Source organism: Anabrus simplex, chromosome 1 (genome assembly GCF_040414725.1).
Source record: "Anabrus simplex isolate iqAnaSimp1 chromosome 1, ASM4041472v1, whole genome shotgun sequence".
Classification (NCBI taxonomy): domain Eukaryota; kingdom Metazoa; phylum Arthropoda; class Insecta; order Orthoptera; family Tettigoniidae; genus Anabrus; species Anabrus simplex.
Window position 1 is genome coordinate 1,193,326,602 of NC_090265.1, and position 23,645 is coordinate 1,193,350,246.

The window sequence follows — 23,645 nt, forward strand, 5'->3', positions numbered from 1 at the left end:
CGTTATCAGACCTCACATTCAATAACATATGACCACTGCTTGTGTTTATCGATCTTTTGGTAACGAAGGAAACAATTCCGTACAATTCGCGTCATAATTAGGTACCGGTACTTCGATATATGACGGTGCAATTTGAAATTGTGACTAGTTGTACGCGACAACTTGAAGACAATGTCCGAAACGCAACGTAAGTCGTTGATGTCGGTTATTGTTAAGAGATGTCACATAGCAAAGCCCACTGTGTTGCTTATTCAAAAGAAGTAAATTACATCGGCAGAAATACTTCTGGGATGATCCGGCACTTACAAACGCATAATATCAACGAAGAAGTATAGTCACAGAATACCTCCGGCCCGGTCTGAATCACAAGAAACTACTCTGCCGACAACGATTGTGAGGCATCCAGGTAAGTTAACATCCTAATAACAGTTATTAACAAATTATACGGGTTATTCAGCTAAGAAGTCCACCTGACATAACTCGTGAACAATTTAAGATACTGGCATTCTGTATTCACTTTCGTTAATGGTAGTAAGGAGCTCATAGTTCAATATGCAGTGCTTTCCTAGGCTTTTGACAAAATTTATCGTCAAATACGTTTCGATATGAGAACTGCTGATGGTAACTATCAAGCTTACACTCGTAGTTACTGGAACGTTGCACAGCTCGCAGAATACGAGAATCGGTCTAGAGAGAGTTGCGTCGCCCATCACCCCTGCTGAAAGAATTGGAGCAAAGTCGGGCATTTTCGATTACACGTTCCACTCATGTGTAATGGGGGGTGCATATGTTGTAAAGTACATCTAGCCGTCTCAGGTTCGAATAATGCACGCCTCTAGTATCCAAGTAGGTGTGCATCCTATCTACAGTTAGCCTATTCACAAATTATGCATGGTTATTCAGCTAAGAAGTCCACCCCAAATAAGTCGTGAACATTTTCTTGCTATTTGCTTTACGTCGCACCGACACAGATATGTCTTACGGCGACGATGGGATAGGAAAGGCCTAGGAATTGGAAGGAAGCGGCCGTGGCCTAATTAAGGTACAGCCTCGGCATTTTCTAGGTGTGAAAATGGGAAACCACGGAAAACCATCTTCAGAGTTGCCGACAGTGGGGCTCGAACCCACTATCTCCCGATTACTGGATACTGGCCGCACTTACGCGACTGCAGCTATCGAGCTCGGTGTGAGCAATTTAAGATACTGACATTCTGTTTTCACTTTCGTTAATGGTATTGAGGGGTTCATAGTTGAACATGCAGTACTTTTCCTGGCTTTTAACAAAATGTATTGGCTCACACGTTTTCATATGAGAACGTTATTTCACGCAATAACATACTACCAAATTTACAGTCGTAGTTACTGGTAGGTACGTCGCACAGCTTGCACTACAGGAGGATCGGTCTCTTCGAGAATCTCGAGAGTCTCGAGCGAGAGCGTTGCCCATCACTAATGTCAAGTACCACATCCACTGATGAAACAGAGGAACCTGCTCCTGGTTTCCAACTACCCTTCGCTACCCGAAAACCTCTCAACCGACTGCACACCATGGCATCGAGGGAAGTGACACTACCTAGAAGATGATGCTACGTGCCAATGTGGATAAATCCAAGATGAAGAACATTAGTCTGTATGAATCTGAGTAGAAAATGCTCTCATGATCTCCTTTCATCCAATGACTAAGCTCTATATGTTGCAAAATACTGGCAGGACACAGTTTAACTATCATGCCAGATGATGTACCGTACTGTAATGTAACTTCATCCATTGTTTATTGGATACATTAAGTTTGAAAAATACTTGAACACCACAAATTTCCATGTTGGTTGACTGTTGTTTCATGTGAACTGACAAAAATTTGCTAGCCGAACTCCTTGGCAATATCAATATACAGCAAGTAGACACCAAATCATATAGCTTACAGTCACGAAGTATAATCAGCTGCATCTAATTATTTTTTATTTCAGCCATATAACCAGTTTACACGACACAAGATGTAATGCATCACTGTGCAAAGAACTCTTGAATATGCATTGTAGGACACAGCTTCAACTTTTAAATATTTAGGACGCCATAGTACATAATGGTTGCAATATTATTTTATGGTAAATTGGTGCTCACTCTCTATTTCTGATACGATTCATACGTACTCGCAGCACTTGCTTCTTATACATTACTATGAAGTACAGTAAAAGGAAGTATGAAATATTTTACTAAACGTGTTATCTTCCTTGACTTATAACGAAAAGACAAATCCTGTTCCTGAAGTAGACAGAGCAGTCAAATAAAAACAAGTCACCTGTAAAAAAGCAAGGAACGATATTTTGTGCCTCAAAAGTAATCACCAGAACTGTTAAGACATTTATCCCACTAGGTGACAAGATTGTCAATCTCACAATTCTTGAAAACATCGACAGGTTTTAGACGAACCACATGTGTACTTAGGCACACCTCATTGTCCGATGAAAACTGATGTCCACGACACACTCCCTCTCTCTCTCTCTTCAGCTCAAGCAAGAGGCCATAATCAACGAATGCACTGTAAAGACACGATACAGAAACTGAGGCATGCTAACCAAACGCTTCACGACGACACGACACCCGCTCCCACAATGAAAACTATGCGAGAAATACATTTCACAAATTTTGGTAGGAAACTATTCAACAACCATCCTAAAGCTCAGACCTCTGAGGACATTGGTTTATGACATACGACGACGTGTGACTGTTACATTCAATAAATTTCATTAGTGATGGGCAGTCTGAGATGAGGTCTCGAGATTTCTCGAGACTAGCGCAGTCATTATTTCTCGCGAGAAATTTCGAGAGCGTTGTCGCCACAATGTGCGGCGAGCAGCGTGTCGTAGGCCTGGAGGTAGTCGGAGCTGAATGTTGTTTGTTCCGAATATGCGAATAGCCAACCACGGGCCTTCTCATTTTCGTACATACGTGTCAACAAGCGACTAGGGCGTTCATTTACACCGAGGTCTATTTTGACGAAGTATAACATAATTATAAACGATACGCAATCGGGCATTGTATGCACTGGTAGGTACACGAATGAGTGGTTCAAGTACAGAACATGACGGCTACTGTAGGTACACGTAACTGGATACTAGAGGCGTGCATTATTCGAACTCGAGACGAGGCAAGATGCGCCTTGCTGCATATGCAACCACCATTACGCATGAGTGGAATGTGCAATCTAGATTGCTATAGTCGAATTGTACGCGGCAACTTGAAGACGATGTCCGAAACGCAACGTAAGTCGTGGATGTCGGTTATTTTTAAGAGATGTCACATAACACAGCCCACTGTGTTGCTTATTCAAAAGAAGTGAAATACATCGGCAGAAATACTTCGTGTATGATCCGGCACTTACAAACGCATAATATCAATGAAGAGGAATCGTCACAGAACACCTCCGGCCCGGTCTGAATCACAAGAAACTACCCTGCCGACGATTGTGAGGCATCCAGGTAGGATTGCATCCTAATAACAATTATTAACAAATTATACAGTTTATTCAGCTAAGAAGTCCACCTGACATAACTCGTGAACAGTTTAAGATACTGGCATTCTGTATTCACTTTCGTTAATGGTAAGGAGCTCATAGTTCAACATGCAGTACTTTCATAGGATTTTGACCAAATTTATCGTCACACACGTTTCCATGTGAGAACTGCTGATGATAACTATCAAGCTTACACTCGTAGTACTGGGACGTCGCACAGCTCGCAGCACACGAGAATCGGTCTCGAGAGCGTTGCCCATCACCCGTGTTACACGTTCCACTCATATGTAACGGGATTGCGTATGTAGCAAAGCACATCTTCCCCGTCTCAGGTTCGAATAATGCACGCCTCTAGTATCCAAGTAGGTGTACATCCTATCTACAGTTATTCACAAATTATGCATTGTTATTCATCTAACATGTCCACCCCAAATAACTCGTGAACAGATACTGACATTCTGTTTCCACTTTAGTTAATGGTATTAAGGGGTTCATAGTTGAACATGCAGTACTTTTCCAGGCTTTTGACAAAATGTATTGCTCACACGTTTTCATAAGAGAACGTTATTTCACGCAATAACCGCCAATGATATACTATTAAGTTTACAGTCGTAGTTACTGGTACGTCGCACAGCTTGCGCTACAGGATCGGTCTCGGGATTCTCGCGAGAGCGTTGCTCATCACTAAATTTCATGACTAGGTAAAGATGTACCATCGACAGCCTGCCGGCTTTTTCAAGAATGGGATGACCATCTCATCACCCAGTGGAATAAATGTCTAAACAGTTCGGGTGATTGCTTTTAAGATATGAAATGTTCTTCTATACTTTCTGACAAGTGACCCATATTCATTTGACTGCCCCTTATATGCAAGCCTAATACATTTTTTTCTGTATGCCCAACTGAATTTATTTAGCAGGTGTGCACTTCTTTCTTTCCCTAATCTCTCTTCCATCATCTCGCTGAAATTTTTCTTGGATTCTTCAGCCTACTTTTCTTTTTGTCTTGGTTTTGTTGACTAGTGTTACGAACGTATATTTGTCCTGAACATTTACACCTGTTAATTTTTTTTTTTTAAGAACTAATTTTTGAATCTGTTAATTTCAATATGGAACGAATTATGATGCAGTATTCCTGGGGGTCTCTTTCAATTTCAGTTAGCTAATTGTTGACTTTCAATGAGAGGGTAAGGTTGAGAATTCTTTTGGTCAGTCTATCATTCACTCTGCAAATGGGACAGCAGAATTCCAGTTGCTTTTTTCTGAGTGCTCACTTTTTACAATCTCGGTTTATAACCTGATGTTTTTATTCCACCTAATCCAATCAAGGAAATAAGTTTGTTGCAAGTCCAAAGCCAAAATTACTTACAATAGGCTTTATTCATCCAAGTTAACCTGCCTGGTGGCCATGATCGTGAATGTATAGAGTCCATATGGTCTGACATCATGGTTAGTTGGTTCAAGTCCTGCTGGTATTTAAAAAAAATTCACCACTTGAATGTTGGCTGACTGGGTAAAGGTGGTGGTATACAATTTCTAATCACTACACTGCATGCCAAAGGCCTAGATTCAATTCCAAATCTTTCCACAATGTTCATATAGAGTGAAGCCATATGACGCTGTTGATGGCAATTTGTCCATCGGATGGGGGCGTAAAGGTTTGAGCAGACCCTTTGGTCTTAGTCAATACAAGTCGACTACATGCCGACATGGGTTTCACCCTCGCCCTACCTCATTATCATCCCACGCCCATGGGCGTCAAATAGAAAGACCTACATCAGGTGAACTGAACACTTCTTGGACATTCCTGGCACTAAGAGCCATGTGGTAAGTAAGTAAGTAAGTAAGTAAGTAAGTAAGTAAGTAAGTAAGTAAGATCCACAATATCATGATCACGACCACAGGACCTTCAATTTTACATGGAATCCAAACTACAGGGATGTGGCTTTTCATTTCCAAAATCCCAAACACACATTGGCCAAGACAGAATTTTGAAATAAACAGCTGATGTATAAATTATATGTTCATATAATCTTTTGTAGTATGTCAACTAGATCCTATAGTATTTTAGTCATTTTGCAGAAATGAGCAAACTGGCTCATTTGCATATTATTAACAAACATTTAAACAAGTGCTTCTTGTATTTTTTTTTTTTTGTATTTACATGTATATATTTAAGCTTCTGATATGATAAATCAACGTTTTGAGGATGAACCAATAGGAAACGGATGAATGTGTTGAAGTGAGGTAGAGAAGGGAATTTGATATCTGTATGATCACTTTGTTTTTTAATAGTGAATTGTTATTTTAAGGAATTTATTCAGTTATGTCAAGGAGCAACCTTCACCTTCATGAAAAATTAATTAATGCTAACATGACAGAACCAAATGTGGAAAACATCTTCACTCTGTGTCTACACTTGTGAACAGATATACACATGCACTCCTTTCAGAAACTTAACAAGTGATGCAAAACTTCTTTCATTTAACATGCATGGGAGAGCAAGACTATCCCCTGAATTAAATGTACAAGTCATTCTTGGTCCAGAATGAGTTAAATTAAGACTACCATTTTGCTATGATCTATCCCGTGTACAAGTTCAGTTAATTTGATATATTTTCACAAAAACAGAGCCATGTTAAAATTATATGAACTTCACACGAACAACAAGCATGCTTTTCACTTTGCATATTCAACAGGGAATAAAATCTCTCTCACTGATTGATAATATAACAACTGAGGCTTCATTTGGACTGCATAAGGATTATTTCAAGAAATCAACAACAATCAAATTTTATAAAATATACAGGGTTCAATAAACAGACAAATACATTTAGATTGTTTCAAGAACTTCAACCAACAAATTTTTTAAAAAACATTTAGAGTGAAATTGAAGTTTGCTGGTAAAATAGACATAAAAACGTATGAATGGTGAGATAAAAAAATTCACCACAGGGAATGGGACAGCAGTGCATCATTACATGCTAACACACATTTTCTGTTCACAGTTACCATAAAGGAATTTTCACAACATTTTACGAGATTTTGCAAGAATACAACCTATTTTCAAAAATATCACTTTTTACTACAATGTCATGAAATACATGTCCAACAAAACTTATTTGAGTTCAATGAATATGAATGATTTATATATATACACACACTAGTATGAACACAACTGCAGTGTTTGGGAATGTTTTGTTTCTCATGGGATGTTTATTATTTTGAGATGTAACATGTTTTACACGGCTCCTTTTCAAAATTATTCTGTAAATATTATATCCATACTACATAATGTACTCTCTCAATAGAAGCCAACACCATGCAAAGACATAACCTGAAGGCAAACTTAAAGACATAACCAAGCATTTGCAATGCTTTTTAAAACTAGAACATTATTATTTTCTGAATTTCCATAGGCCTATATTGTGTACCATTTAAATTAAGTTCTCAAAATGTTGCAAAGCCATACAACAGAACTGGAGCAAGATACCAAGGTGAACAGTTATACTGGCCATTTTTTAAGATAGAATATAACATAGCACAGATCCAATCTACCATGAAAACTAGCTAAAGTTTTAAAATAATTCCTTCATGTAATATTCAGGTGGAGTACTTAAATTTAAAAAAATCAGAAATTACATCCAGAAGTAGAATGGTCCTATCCAGACCAACTCTCAATGGCTATTATGATAATTTTGTGTTGTGTGCAATAAGACTTGTAAATGGTTTAAAGAACTATTATTCAAATATTAGTTATTACATTACAATACATTGTATATTTCTGTTGTCTAGATATATCAATTTTGTATTGGAGTTACTTCCCAATAAATCCATCAACATTACATTGAGAGGGAATTAAAATATTTAGGAAACTTTCAATCAGAGAGCACAACTCAAATGGCCATTTGTTACTCAGAGTTCTTAGTATTAAAAACTTTCACAACAACGTAGGCCCTATGCGTGCAACAGAAGATATTATACAAAAACTGGTAACACAATGAGCAAATACAGCACCCTAGAATTCTATCAATATACTTCTTTTTATGAGATTTGTAAAGTTATGCTGAGGAAAAAGTACAATTCTTTTCTGTGACTCAGTAGGTACCTCTCACAAGGAATGATCAAAATTCAAGAGATTCCTCATTAATAGAACTGAAATCTTATTGTGCAGAGAACTTAGTCTTACTATATACAAATTATTAATATTACACGTAAGTTGGTACTTTGAGAAAAAATAGGAGAAATATAAAGCTTAATTACAGAATAGAGAGAACACTAAGAATGCTAGTCCTTTTGGATGTCTACTTCTTTCCTATGTGCCCAAGAGAAATAGACATTTCCTCATCTCTAGTTTCCACACCTTTGATTCCATTGATGAGGACCCAAAGATGTCTATTTCTACAATCTGAGAGGAGGAACAGACACACAGGACAAGTTGAAAGCAACATAGTACAGGGTTATTCAAAAGGACTGTCAGGGTTTCATGATATTATTTTAGAAACAATGGAAAACAGTATTATTGTTGCAGTGATGGTTAGACAAACTCTCAAAGTTTTGTTCTGCATCAATTATAGTGACATCAGTTACCATCAGATAGCAGCTAAAGCAGTATTTATAAAATTGCAGTCAGTGGTAAGGAGAAACTGTTTTGTACTCTTGAATATCATCAATATCGGTCTGTTACCATAGTACAGCACCATTTTCGGAACTAAAAACAGGAAGGACCCTTCCTCCGACAACTCTGTTCGCAGATGGTATGTTCAATTTGTGGACACAGGTTATTTGTTTACAGGAAAAAGCAGTGGGTGTGCTGCTGTGTCAGAAACGTGAGTGAATCGTGTCAGGACTGCTTATATCTGTAGCCCTAAGAAATAGAAAGCAGTGGGTGTCCTGCTGTGTCAGAAGCGCGAGTGAATCAGATCACGAGCACTTATATCTGTAGCCCTAAGAAATAGACTACAAGAGGCAGGAGGGAACTGAATGTACCTCAAAACACATTATGGCACATGTTACGAAGGAGCCTGAAGATAAAGCCATATTACTTACAGTTGTGTCAAGCTTTAACAGGTAATGACAAAGTCCTGATTCGAATTTTTGCTTCGCACTGCAAAAAAGTTGTGAAGACGGTGATGGTTTCCATAACAGACTAGTTTTCAGGAATGAAGTAGTGGAAAGGTGAAAATACAAAAAGTTTGAATTTGGGGAGCAACAAACTCCCGTTGTTACGTGGAACGTGTGCGACTCCTCAAAGGTGAATGGGTTCTGTGCCGTTTCGAAGACGAAGGTCTGCTGGCCCGTTTTTCTTCAATGAACAGACAGTATCAGAGCTGATTTGCCTGGACATGCTTATAAAATGGCTGTTACCCTAGCTGAGTGACGACAGGGACGATTTATACTGCACAGTACGGTGCACCACCTCATTTCCACAGGGAGATCAGAGTGTTTTTAAACCAAGAACTGCCATAATGATGGATCGGACGTGGAACAGATTGTGATCAGATGCTCCTAACCTGGCGACCACGTTCACCATATTAAACACCATATGATTTCTTCCTGTGGCAATACGTTAAAGATCAAGTGTTTGTTCCTGAACATAACCGCTGACATGTTGGGGAGTGTGTGGGAAGAGATGGACTCTCCAGTAGATGAGTGTAGAGTGACAAAATGGGGACATATTGAGCATTTTTAATTTATGTAGAACAAAAAAAAAGGCTCAAGGGTAGATAAAGAACAATCAAAGGCATTTATGTTGGCAATTGGGCTACAGTCAGAATTGATGGCAGAATGAGTTCTTGGTTCAGGGGTCTTACGGGGGTTAGACAAGGCTGTAATCTTTCACCTTCATTGTTCGCAGTTTACCTGGATCATCTGCTGAAAGGTATACAGTAGCAGAGAGGGATTCGGTTAGGTGGAAATGTAAGCAGTACGGCCTATGCTGACGACTTGGTCTTAATGGCAGATTGTGCCGAAAGTCAGTAGTCCAATATCTCGCAACTTGAAAATAGATATGGTATGAAAATTAGCCTTTCAAAGACTAAACTGATGTCAGTAGGTAAGAAATTCAACAGAATTGAATGTCAGATTGGTGATACAAAGCTGGAACAGGTAGATAATTTCAAGTATTTAGGATGCGAGTTCTCCCAGGATGGTAATATAGTGACATTGTATGAAGGTGCAGTAAAGCTAATGCGTGAGCTTGCAATTGCGATCAACAGTATTCTGTAAGAAGGAAGTCAGCTTCTGGACGAAACTATCTTTACATCAGTCTGTTTTCAGACCAACTCTACTTACGGACGCGAAAGCTGGGAGGACTCAGGATATCGTACTCGTAAGTTAGAAGTAACAGACATGAAAGTAGCGAGAATGATTGCTGGTACAAACAGGTGGGAACAATGGCAGGAGGGTACTCAGAATGAGGAGATAAAGGCTAAGTTAGGAAAGAACTCTATGAAGCACTATGCATAAACTGGTTTCGGTGATGGGGTCATGTGAGATGAATAGGTTACCTAGGAGGATAATGGACTGTTCTGGAGGGTAAGAGAAGTAGAGGGAGACCAAGATGACGATGGTTAGACTCAGTTTCTAACGATTTAAAGATAAGAGATATAGAACTAAATGAGGCCACAGAACTAGTTGCAAATAGAGGATTGTGGAATGCTGAAAGGCATAACTGTCTATAATGTATGTATGTATGTATGTATGTATGTAAAAAACAAAAAACACGTTATGAGTTACAGTACACAATAAAACAAGATTTGTATTTGTATGTCAATTGGACTGTGTACTATGAATTTTTGAAACCCCCGACAATCATTTTGAATAACTATACATACAGTAGAGATGAATTATGAGATGGCAATTATCTCTCGTTTTCCTCTCATGAATATTGGAGGAATAAAAGCCTATATAATCTTTCTGGCTAACACAAAGGAAGACCTGAACAGGTGCACATTCTTGCAAACATTGTCCTGAGAGCTCTACTTAGATGTCTTGAAGAGGAGGCATATTTCAGTGAACACTCCATGTGAGTTGAAGATAGAAACAACAGGACTTACGGATTGTAGAGGAATCCCTACACTACCAAAACATTGACCAAGAAAGTGAATGCAGTGAATTTTACTCTTGGAAACAAAACTGATTATTGAAGGTGTACTGTGTATTCTGGTACAAGTCCTTGTGCACACAACACCGACTATAATGTACTGACAAGATTATGAAAGTGCTACTAGTGGTCAAAAATACCAAGCTAGAGCTGTGTAAATATTGCCATAAGATTAGCTCAAATGGGATGATAATATTGCATTTATTTTTGGGGATAAAAAGTAAGTGTTCATATACGAATCTCCAAATTGAATTTCCAGAAATGCTATAAAACTATTTTTAGCCTTACACAGGCAGAAGTATGTGTATATATAATCTACTTTTCTTTTACTCAGGGCAGAAACATACTGTACGTTCCATTCAAATTTTATGGCTTTACTAGCAAAGGAGGTACACAAATATACTCATACATAGCAGAAGCTAATCCTTACACTGTGTTGATATGGGAAATCTCCTTCGTATCTTGCAATGTCTTTTCTCCTGTTTGTGGCAGTGCATAATACATTGCACAACTCAGTTTTTGCGTGTGTATGCTTATTACTAGGGCATTTTGCCTATTTACCCGTTTTATTCCTTTGATCTGAAAGATGTGCTTTTAAGTTGAAAACCTGTTTCATGCTGAGAATCTAAAACTGTAATTTTATAGTGCCTATAAATGCCTATTTGATACATTAGTGTCTGTTTTAGGCCGTTGACACCTAAAACTGCCCTTTTCAGATAATTTGTCCTCTTTTCACCACATTCTCTTAGTACTCGCAATCATACTGAAATTTAATGTATACGTTTCGAGAGCTTGGCACTTCCTGCAAACTGGTATGCAATTTGAAACCTTGCACCAAGAAAGGATGAACTTGCTCACTGATCTAGGTATATTTATAATGGTTTCTTTTTATAAGTTGCTGTACGTCGCACCGACACAGATAGGTCTTTTGGCAACGATGGGACTGGAGAGGACTAGGAGTATGAAGGAAGCGGCCGTGGCCTTAATTGAGGTACAGCCCCAGCATTTGCCTGGCGTGAAAATGGGAAACCACGGAAAACCATCTTCCGCTGCCGACAGTGGGGTACGAACCCACTATTTCCCGAATACTGGATACCGGCTGCACGTAAGAGATTGAAGCTATCGAGCTCAGTAATGGTTGTTTGAGCACAACTCAGGTCATTCCATATTTATTTGTACTTCTGTGCACATCCACTGCAGGAAACTGGAGGTGAAAATGGCAAAGTAGAGAAGTTTTAGAAGTGTGTTATTGAAGCAATAGATTGCCACCGATTCATCCTTTTCCACAGATGGAAGAATAATTTCCTGCCAGGCTTCTAAAGTAAGTTTAACACTTTGTTTAGTTATTCTTTTATTATTATTTCATTCTCAATTAAGTGAATCATTACAAGGACGCCATTGTTTTAGATTAGATACCAAAATATATCACTTAGAACAATACAGACATTCATGCACCAGAAAATTATTTACTCCCATCCTATGAATATGTATTAATACATTAACTTAGGTAAATAGGCTCATTTTTTTTAGAACATTACTGATTTTTCTGTTACTTCGATCACAATATTTGTTGTGTGGAGGGTGTCTTAGATGGAGTACTGTAAGTATACTAGGAATTAAAATAGAAGTGTTATAGTAATAATCAAATTTTCTCATCTAGTACCTTTTTTCTTTAATTTTTCATAAATTTTATGTAATTTATTGAATTTTGAGTGCTTTTATGGTGCATACTTGTTGAATTTATAGTCCTTTTTAAGAGTCTATTTCTTGAGTTTTCAGTGCCGTTTTAAAAACATTTTTGGAGCCTATAAATCTGCACCCTACTTACTATTGTGGTTTTCTGGTGAAATGGCATTGCAAGAAAGGATTGTTGATATCAATATGGTGTCAATATTGGACGTAACAGATGAAGTACTTGATTATAGTATATGTGAATCTGAAGAATAAAATTCTTTCTCCAGCTCATATGAGAGCAATAACCACACAAGTGATACTGACAGCAACAGAGCAGATGGGACGAAAGTAGTAGCAACCCTGGACCCATGATTATTATTCCCATTTGTATTATTAACCAAGAGTCAATGTTGCCATCAAACTTTTATACTGCAACACACCCTTAACATTTTTATTTATTTGTGTGCAGCATGGGTTCAACTGATTAGACTATTTTTTGACTAATTTTTCCACTTTTTGAAGAATGGGACAGAAAGAAACCAAAACAATGAAAGTAGCTTTCTGTACACATATTTCATAATGTATTAATGTGTACTACACAAAGCGGCTGCATTATGGCTATGGAACAGAACTCTGCATTCGGGTGATGCGTGTGTTCCAACCCGACCGATGGCTGTCGTGAGAATTGTTTTCTTCGGTTTCCCATTTTCACTTTCAGGTAAATGCTGCAACAGTTCCTATTCATCGGTCACAGGAGTTTCCTTCCATGTTTCACTCACCACAATTCATTTCATCTTTCATTAGTGCCTCAACTGAGGTTGGCATCGGAAATGGCATCGGGCTATAAAAATATGCCATATAAATTCATCTTAGTTCATCCCTGACCCTGTATCAGGAAACAGAACTAAGGGGTAGACATACAATGGACTAACATGTACTTAAGCTAACCACTATCAGATCATGTATTGTACTTTGTGACATTTTTTCAGTGAAAAAAATGTGACATTTATTTTGTCCTCAAATCACTTCAAAGTTTGATTTCCACTCTAAATAAGGTATGTGGTTTATTTAGAAGTATATTCTGCATGGAATTTTTATTTTACAAATTTTTTGCTGTCTATGGCCACGAATTATTATTGCCCGTGAATGGTTAATACACATTCTGTATATTCAAGTATTTTCCTTTGTAAATGTTCTCTACAATTTATAAGCTATTAAGACAGAATGAGAAAATTTCCTTACATTTTAAGAGTATAATTTTTGTTTTTGATGTGCATGATTTTGTTGCTTTGTTCTTCCAAACTTAATGTTAAAAAAAAAATCTTTAATACAATTCACACACATGAAAAAGCACTTAATTTCATTCATTCAGATAAGACAGGGAATCAGCCTTAATAATCAAAATCCACAACCTGTTTTCAGTTTCACCCAGGTCAGGAACGGAATGAATGAATGAATGAAGTCCCCATCTTGTGGTGAGGGTAGGAACTGTGCCGGCTGCCAAAGTCTGTCACACTCCTCTGCGACAATGATTAAAGACTGACAGATTAAATGAAATGATGGTGTTGCTGGAATGAAAGATGACAGGAAAACCTGGAGTACCTGGAAAAATCCTATCCTGACTCCGCTTGGTCCAGCACAAATCTCACACGGAGTGACCGGAAACCCTGGAACCTAGCGGTGAGAGGCTGGCGTGCTGCTGCCTGAACCACGGAAGGTGCAACCTTAATAATAATATATCTTATAATTGTCTAGTTCCCCCTTCTTTTGCGATTCAACAGGTCTGTTACAGAATACTGAAATTAAGACATATTATGGGAATATTATATAGGCAGATGGTAAACAGAGCACAGTAGAGAGCCACAATTGACTTGAGTGGTAAGTTAGCAAGGATAACATGCCTTGAAGTTAATAATGATTAATGGCAAACATTTCAAATAATAGTAAAACAATGGGACAAAGAGGATTCTTATGCAATCTGAACAGTTGGTAATTAACAGAAACATAGTGTTAGGGTATTTAGGACCTAAAAATAGCCCAAATATGCAGGCAAATATGCTGTTAAAAATAGCTAAATATGGCCCAAAAATGAAAAAAGTGACTAAACATATGTACTTCCAATGAATATTTTTGCAATTAGTTATTTTATATTAAAGAGAGAATTCATTATACATTCCACTACTTCAGTGAATTTCCTTACTAGCTCTTTGACTTAATTCCACTAGACAATCACAAATTCATTTTCAATCATTAAACTGTGGTCAGTGCCAAAAATATTTTAAATTAAATATTGCAGCCTTATAGAATGGTAGCTGGCCCCCCCACAGTGTAGGGGTAGCATGCCTGCCTCTTACCCAGATGCGCCGGGTTCGATTCCCGGCCAGGTCAGGGATTTTAACCTGGACCTGAGGGCTGGTTCGAGGTCCACTCAGCCTACTCGATTAGAATTGAGGAGCTATCTGATGGTAAGATAGCGGCCCCGGTCTAGAAAGCCAAAAATAACGGCCGAGAGGATTCGTCGTGCTGACTACACGAGACCTCGCAATCTGCAGGCCTTCGGGCTGAGCACCAGTCGCTAAGTAGGCCAAGGCCCTTCAAGGGCTGTAGTGCCATGGGGTTTGGGGTTTGGTTCTTACAGAATGGTGACAGAGACCATATTGCTGCAATATCAATGAAAACCGTATTAGTTATCAGAATTAAGAATGCACCGACAGTCGTTATAGGCACAAAATATATAATTCACATAAAACAGAAAAAAGTACATGCCTTGTATTTTCCATTCATCTCAGAATTTTTGTATCTAGCAGTGCTGCTATGCTGATGGACATTAAAATGCTTATAGCACTTTAGCTTTGCAGAAAAGGATTTTTCTTTTGGTAGAGAAGCATTCCTACTCCAACTATTTAACAAAATTTAAATTTCTTAATTTAACACTTTCACTACACTTTTTTAAAGTAATCCTTATGTCAGCTCTAACGCTGTTAATACAACTAGGAAACTTTGAAAATTGTCCCTGTGGAAATTTTTAAGGTGAGGGGAGAAAGGTAATTTAGACGCTACCTGAAGTGATCATGAGCCACAAGTGCTAATACAGATAAAAATATAAGTTTTTTTTTTTTTGCTATTTGCTTTACGTTGCACCGACACAAATAGGTCTTATGGCGACGATGGGATAGGAAAGGCCTAGGAGTGGGAAGGAAGCGGCCGTGTCCTTCATTAAGGTACAGCCCCAGCATTTGCCTGGTGTGAAAATGGGAAACCACTGAAAACCATCTTCAGGGCTGCCAACAGTGGGGTTTGAGCCCATTATCTCCAGGATGCAAGTTCACAGCCACGTGGCCCTAACCACACGGCTAACTTGCCCAGTAAGATAAGCCCTTGTAGTATTTCCTTGTCTCACAACAAGGGTGACATTCCAATAGACGTAAATACCTGCACTGCAAGTCTTAATTTAATGTTACTTGATTTACGTCCCACTAACTACTATTTTAAGGTCTTCGGAGACGCCGAGGTGCCGGAATTTAGTCCTGCAGGAGTTCTTTTACGTGCCAGTAAATCTACCGACACGGGGCTGTCGTATTTGAGCACCTTCAAATACCACCGGACTGAGCCAGGATCGAACCTGCCAAGTTGGGGTTAGAAGCACTGCAAGTCTTACTCTAAAGGAAGTTATTCTAAAACTAGTGATGTAAACAGAGAGAGATACAATAAGCATGAACTATTCACCTTTGAGGCCTGAGCTTCAGGTTTCGATTGCAATGCCACAAACACAGTTACACAGGCAACATTGGACATCACATTCGAAGTACAGTACATTTTCCTGTGCAAAATATAACCAGAATATGACCTTAACTATTAAAATGACAAAAATATGACCTAACAATAAAATAAATGGTAAAATATGCATTTATATGCCATAAAATAAGGCTAAATATGATCAGAAACATCCAATTCATGCTTAATTCTAACAAATAGCCAAAAAGGAAGACAGGAAAACAATATGACAATTTCCATAAATATAAACCCTATTCATAAAACATAGTTAACAGTTATTCATTTTATATTACTGAGCCCATGATACATCTCAAAATAAATAATGTACTGTTAGATATTTGTTTTTAAACCACGCCTGTTACATCAGTTTTTAAATCTACTAACTGATACAGTGAAACTCCTCCTTATGGACACTCTTCAAATAAGGAGAGATCTTTATACTGTAACTGAAATAATTATAAAATCAACTCCTGTTGATGGACACTCGTATGTACACAGACAGCTGTTGTCGAGAGTCCCAAAGTTTGCTTCATCTTCTTACTATGAACAGAACTGGGATTGAGACATAATACAGTGTTCAAAAGATGGGAAAAGAAACGTTTTGAGGACTGTACAGAAATGTACTGAAATGGCAAGAAGAAAATAACTAGTACTCTACCTGCTAGCCCTCCAGACTGTTAGAAGGAAGCAGGTGAATAAAGTAAATTTTAGAATGTTGTCTGATGGGTCTGAAGTCCAGTTTAGGTAATCAGTTCAACACCTGTAACTTTATTTTTCTTTTCACTCACTTGTCAGTTGTTTTGTCTTGAAAGTTATGGTATCCAAACAAAAAGGTTTAGCAATCCGTGAAAAAGTTGAAGTTATCAAGCGACAGTTATTCACAAGTTAATACTGTAAATTTAAAATATTAAACAACTTATTTTAGGCCTAGAATAAAATTGCAGAATACTTTACTTTCCTTTGACCTCTTCTCATCCAAAGTTTTGAAGCAGTCTTACTGTAATCAGAATACACCCATTAGTGCTCATCAGCAACTAAAGTTTCCAAGTGATATTTCATGGTTTAGTGATAAAAGAAAATAGTTGGCAGCATAGGATTTGACCTTAACACTAACAATAGGACCCCTACTACCTGAATTTGAAACTTATTTATTTTTCATAAATTATATCAACAATTTATGGATGGCAAATGAAGAAAGGGCACAGCAGTGTTCCCATCTCCAATGGTTAAATATATACTGTATATATAAAATATATTGTTGATCCAGGCCTTGGTGAGCAATTCTTTAGCTATTGTGCATTAGTGATACTTGCCAACGATTACAGAGGCTCAAACATGTAATTTTTATCATCCCTAGAGACAGAGATGCTTAATATCCTTATTTGCTTATTTAGAAGTCTACAGAAGTGAAGTAACACGCAAAGTAACAAATTTATGGAATACTGTGGTGTACAAAAGCACTGTCTACAACAGTGGCAGCTTAAGTTGCAAGGGAACACTAAGAATATCAAATCTGCAGAGTTTTTAGTACGTAAGACCTTCAATGGAAACAGGTAGCACTTGTGTGTGTGTTCTTTTTCTTTCACAGTTATTGGTGTGATGTTCTTCACAGGTTAACATACACTTCCATCCAGAGGGTTTAAATAGAGTGAATCAGACATGCCGAAAGCACTACAAAGAAAACTGAACATACCTTCATCAGGTCAATAACTATGAAAATACCAGAGAAGATTGCACGTTCGAAATTCAATTTCTTGAATACTGTATTTCATTCAAGATACTAAGGCCTGGTATTACCGATTAAATAATAGATGATAGTGCTTGTTTAAAGGCACCTAACATCTAGGTCATTGGCCCTGATGAAATAATTGATTAAAGAACTGATGGAAGTACCAATTCATTCACAGCAAGCCAATAAGGTTTGGCTACAAACTATCGTTGGATCCTTCTGGTTATGTACTGCACGCAGAATCTTGCTGTGGCATGTCTACTCAACTTCCAAACGCTATCTTAGGTCAGAGTGGTGATGTCCTAGGTTTGTTAAGATTACACAGACCCAGTTCCTAGGATTAAGGCATACTTTGATAATTTGTTTACCACCGTGTCTTTCCTGGCATTGCTTTTGCTTACTTGTGCCAGGCTCCTCACTGTCATCTATCCTATCCAACCTCCCTTGGTCAACTCTTGTTCTTTTTTAACCCCAATGCTATTTTGTTTGCGAGGGCTAGGGAGTCTTTCATTTTCACGTCCTTCGTGGGCCTTATCTTTCTTTAGCCGATACCTTCATTTTTCGAAGTGTCGGATCCCTTCCATTTTATATAGAGGATGGCTGCCTAGTTGTGCTTCCTCTTAAAACAGTAATCACCACCACCACCTCTCTCCTGCAGGAGGGCCCCGCGGTGTAGGGGTAGTGTGCCTGCCTCTTACCTGAAGGCCCCGGGTTCGATTCCCGGCCAGATCAGAGACTTTTATCTGGACCTGAGAGCTGGTTCGAGGTCCACTCAGCCTATGTGATTACAACTGAGGAGCTATCTGACGGTGAGATGGCGACCCTGGTCTAGAAAGTAAAAAATAACAGCTGAGAGGATATGTCGTTCTGACCACATGACATCTCAATCCGCAGGCTTTTGGGCTGAGCAGCGGTCGCTTGGTAGGCCATGGTCTTTCGGGGCTGTTGTGGCATGGTATTTTTTCTCTCCGCCAGGAGCCAAAGAGGAAATAGAAAAAACTGAAAATTCCGAGAAAACAGGTGCCAATTAAATGTGCACTTTCTGGACAAGAAGGCTTGGAGAAGGAAGTCCTAATGTGAAACTTGCACATAGTCAACCAAAAACTCCTTGATGGTAACATAAAATGGCAACAATGATGTCATGGTTGCCTCCTAATTGCAACTGTATGAAGCATACAAACTTTTTTTTTTTTTGTAGAGGTACTCGCAAATGCTGTCAACTGATGTTTCCTGTGTACACAGATGGCTCTTGTATTGCAGATATTAGCCCATTAACACCGCTGGACTTCTGTTGAAAGTGTGCTGTATGTATTCTGAAATCTTTTGGAACACTGCAGCAAACTTCAAGTATCTGACCAGCATTTGTATACTTACTAATATTAAATGACTGATATAAGATGAGAAGGGAACATCCGAGTACAGGTGCATAGAGAGCAAGGGAAGTTGCACAACTTACTTGTGTGAAATGTGACACACCTCAAAATCCAAACAGATGTTTCACAGCATTCCACACATACCATTGCTGTGGATGTGAGATAATATGTGAACTGGAATATGACAGACATCCACCTCCTGCTCCACTTTCCCTTATAGGCTGTAGTTTAAAGTCAGAGGTCAATTACAAATAGTAATAAGTTTCTCTCCTTGTGATTACAAAGAAATAGCATCCCCTATCCCCCCCATTTCTAACTACGTATGTTTTTCTTGGCAACTGAATTGCTAGTCAAAAATAATACTTTAAGAATAATTTTTTTCTCTTCAGATTTTCAGTATAGACCTTTTATTGGGACCCAGAGAAACCTCATCTTCCTTGTCATCTTCTTTGTATCCTTCCAGTAAGATGAGTACGATGTTTATGAATGATGTCTCCATTTTGCTCTTCTTATACTTCTTATTACAGTTTCTCAATTTTTTTCTCTAGTTTCAAGATCATCTTTGATCTGATCCAGCCACCTCTTTCTGGGTCCTCAATTGGTCTTTTCCCCTGTACATTCCTATCCATACATTTTTTTTCCTAATTAAGGATGACTAATGGGTTCAAGTAAATAATTTCATTTAAAGGGTGAAGGTATACATACTGCACGTTATAAATTTACAGTTAGACTGGGCAATCTCCTTTCCAATAAAGGACACTTCCAGATGTGGACAAATTTTTACATCTCTTCCATGTCTGCAAATGAGAGGTTTCACTGTATTTGTTTTGTTGCAATGCAAATTTCATTCACAAAATACACCATACTGGTTTTAAAGATCTGGACATGTTATCCTTCTTAAAAAATAGCAACTGCAGTAGCACTAGAAAATAAATTGTTTCTGTACACATTCATCTCATCCACATGCATGAAATCAATCAACATAACAAAGATTAAAATAAAACCTGTGTGAACTGGATATAAACTTGAGCTTGACTTTATTTCTTAAGACTATATGGATCATGGAACTAGGATAAAATAAAATGATACGGGGTTCCATTAAATTAGGAGTAATTTTCAATATGGCATACTTACATTACTGGGTTCCCCAATAACTTTAATATATTAAAAATGATTTTATCCTCGTAAGAAGAGTAGGCTACTTTGAAATACACACTCCACATGTGTATACTACACATAGTTTTTTGAAAGATAATACAAATCTGAAGAACTAATTCATGGAAGAGAATTCTTATCAACAATTGAAGTTTATTATGTATTACCTTCAAAAATAAAAAATTTAAAAAAGCCAGTAAACTCTTATCCAGACAGGAAGAACTATACTTGGCTAATAAACCTTGAATGACACACTTGTCTGATAAGTCACACATTCAAAAATCAAGCACTGTAATCCTTTACCACAAAACAACAATGAGGAATGAGTCAAACCTTAACACTGATAAATATTGGATAAAATATTTAGCATTGCATTGCATTAAAAAGGAAGAGACTCCTGTCCAGAAAGATTGCACATCAGGTCAGGTCAAAATAATTCACATGGTAGAAGAGAGGTATGTATTCTAAAGATGATTTAATTCAGATTTGAAGTCATCTTACTGCATAGGCTGAAACCAACAGAAATTTGCCCTGAGCAATTTTGAAGGTGATTGTCACCTATATCTTCTGGGAATAAAAGCACATTACACACTTCAAAATCAAGCACCTCATTCAGAACTACCACATACCATAAGAAGTTCATATATAATTCATCTTGCAGTTGGTCGAACAGATTTCCTATAACTGGCAGTTATCAATTTTACCAACACTCAGCTAATCAGCCATTAGTATTATTACTTACAAAATTAAAGGTTTACAAAAATAAAAAATCTGTTTATAAATATATGTAAATATATCTTGTCAAATTACAGTTTTAAGCACAGTTGTACAATATTCTCAACAGAGAACATCAAGGTTCATTACTTTCCATTCATTCAAGTCACTCAAATATTTAAACACAACAGGCCTCTGCTCTTGCCTACTTTGACTTGACTATCCTACCACTATACCATTTAAATTCTATTTATGCTCAGTGATCTTAAAAATACAGATTTGTATGTACAAACAGCCCTACAACTCTTCATGAAAATTAATCACATAAATTGACAATTTGGTCAGCAGTCTGAAAATTGAAATGAAATATTCCTCTTTCAATATAAGTACATCATAAGAGAGCACTTAATTTATGTTAAAAACTCTCAAATTGAGAATATCTATATTACAAATAGATCTGCACATATAAAATCTATTAAAACTGTCTCTTATTCATTTTGATAGTTATAACTAGGACAAATGTATTTCTGTAAGTGCTATATTTCAAGAGGTTAGGAAAAGTTTTTATATTAAATAACCAGGCACTAAATACACATCAAAACATATTCAGTGTATGCTATAAAAACTGTACATATAAGCATAATTTTCATAATAATATTAGAGAAGAGAGTCAATAAATGAACTCTGCAGTAACTTTTCAAATCAGTACATAAATGAAAATAATTGTGCAAGTAGCTTTTATGTACATAACATTCAGTTCAAGACTAGATCAGCATCTCCTCCTCTTCCACCAACTGCTAGATGAATAGCTCAGTCCACTACATTTCCCAAGAACCCAGTTACTGATTTCATTCACAATTTGTTTCCAATAAAATGCTACCAAACTTTATTTGAAAATGTTATAAATTGTAACAATGTAACATTCTCTTTTACACTGCTACTTCATGCTAAAATGTAAACTGCAAAAAGGAAGAAACTTTAAAACTAGTTTAATTAAACAAGTGGATTAAAATATTTTTCATAGTTCCTCAAAAAACAATATCCAAATCAACAAACCTGAACTCTTAAAAGACCATAAAAGAACCATACTGAATGCTTTCATACACAGTACAAAAAGACAGTCTCCAATTTTATTTTAATGTCTCAAGTAAGATAAAATATTGTACTAGTGACCCTCTGAAATCATCAAAATGAACTTCGTTTATCATAACTTCAGTTTCTACTATTTTACACTCGTGTGTCATCAGAATATCTTCATGAAAAGAGTCCCACACGAATAAGTAGACACGATAAAAAGTCTATGCTTAGATTTTTGCAGCAGACCCTTTTACCACTTCTTTTTATGTTCGTCCATGGAAACTCCTCCTGGACCCAGGTAAACAATCATCAATAAGCCACCAATAACAGACAGTGTCTGGAAAATAAACATACATTAATAGACTCCACAGATATCTAAATTTGAAACACACAGAAATACACTTAAGATAAGAAATAAAATATGGACCTCTTCTTTAACTAACATGCTCATTCTTCAGCCTTCTCCTACAATTAAGGTAAATAAAGACTGATCTCATTTTGACCCTTTGAAACAACTGCCATCAACAATACCAGCAAGAAATAATCTTAGCTCTTCATGTTCTAATACTTCCGGAATCCACCAGTGCAAAAAACCACCTCGCCATGAGACACAATAAAATTCACATGTATCTACGCCAGATCTATGCTTAGCAGATGGCTTTTGATCAGCATTTTCGTGGTCCAAGATACCCAACATCATTAATGATTTGTTCTCGGGATATCGAGCAGGATATTTTGTAAAATATCAAGAATAAAGATTAAGCCCAGCATTAGATAAAAAAGTTTTACTCATTGGAACAAATACTTTTCAGAAAACTACAGTAGTTGCCAATCTGCCCTCTTTTCTAACAGCTAAATTCGTTAATAACTGTATGTTGATTCTGAGACTTTTTGAAGAATTCTAAATCCAAGAAAATTTCACTGCCCGTTACACATGGGAGTAGACAGTCATGGTAAACAACAGGGCACTCCTTAGTTTATAACTGCATGGCTACTCAAATTTCTTGTATGTCCCATTTCAATATTTATTAGTTTTTGATGCTGTATAACCATAACGCAGCAAATAAATGATTTGGTATACATGTTCTTTTGGCAAATCTTGGTTTAGATGTGCACACTGAGTCCATTAAAAAAATGAAATGTCGTATGGCTTTTAGTGCCGGGATATCCCAGGACGGGTTTGCCTCGCCAGGTGCAGGTCTTTCTATTTGACGCCAGTAGGCGACCTGCGCGTCGCGATGAGGATAAAATGATGATAACACATACACCCAGCCCCGTGCCATTGGAATTAACCAATTAAGGTTAAAATCCCCGACCCGGCCGAGAATCGAACCCGGGACCCTCTGAACCGAAGGCCAGTACGCTGATCGTTCAGCCAACGAGTCGGACTGAGTCCATTGCACTTCATGAAGCAGTTACATCAGGTCCAGAATACCCAAAATTGGCAATAATGAATTCTTCTAGGGATACAGAACAAAGATCTTTGCAAAATTATAGAAATAAAGGCAGGTCAATTCATATCATGCACCAT

General features: G+C 37.5%; 1 protein-coding gene across 1 annotated transcript in view; it reads right to left on the reverse strand.

Moving 5' to 3' along the window:
* Nucleotides 1-5,812: 5,812 nt before the first annotated feature.
* Surf4 (Surfeit locus protein 4) overlaps nt 5,813-23,645 on the reverse strand; it is a 110,662-nt gene continuing 92,829 nt past the window's right edge. Inside the window, exon 6 of the mRNA XM_067137542.2 lies at nt 5,813-22,451. Coding sequence (XP_066993643.1) covers nt 22,365-22,451 — 87 coding nt within the window. The 3' untranslated portion in view covers nt 5,813-22,364. The remainder of the gene's footprint in view (nt 22,452-23,645) is intronic.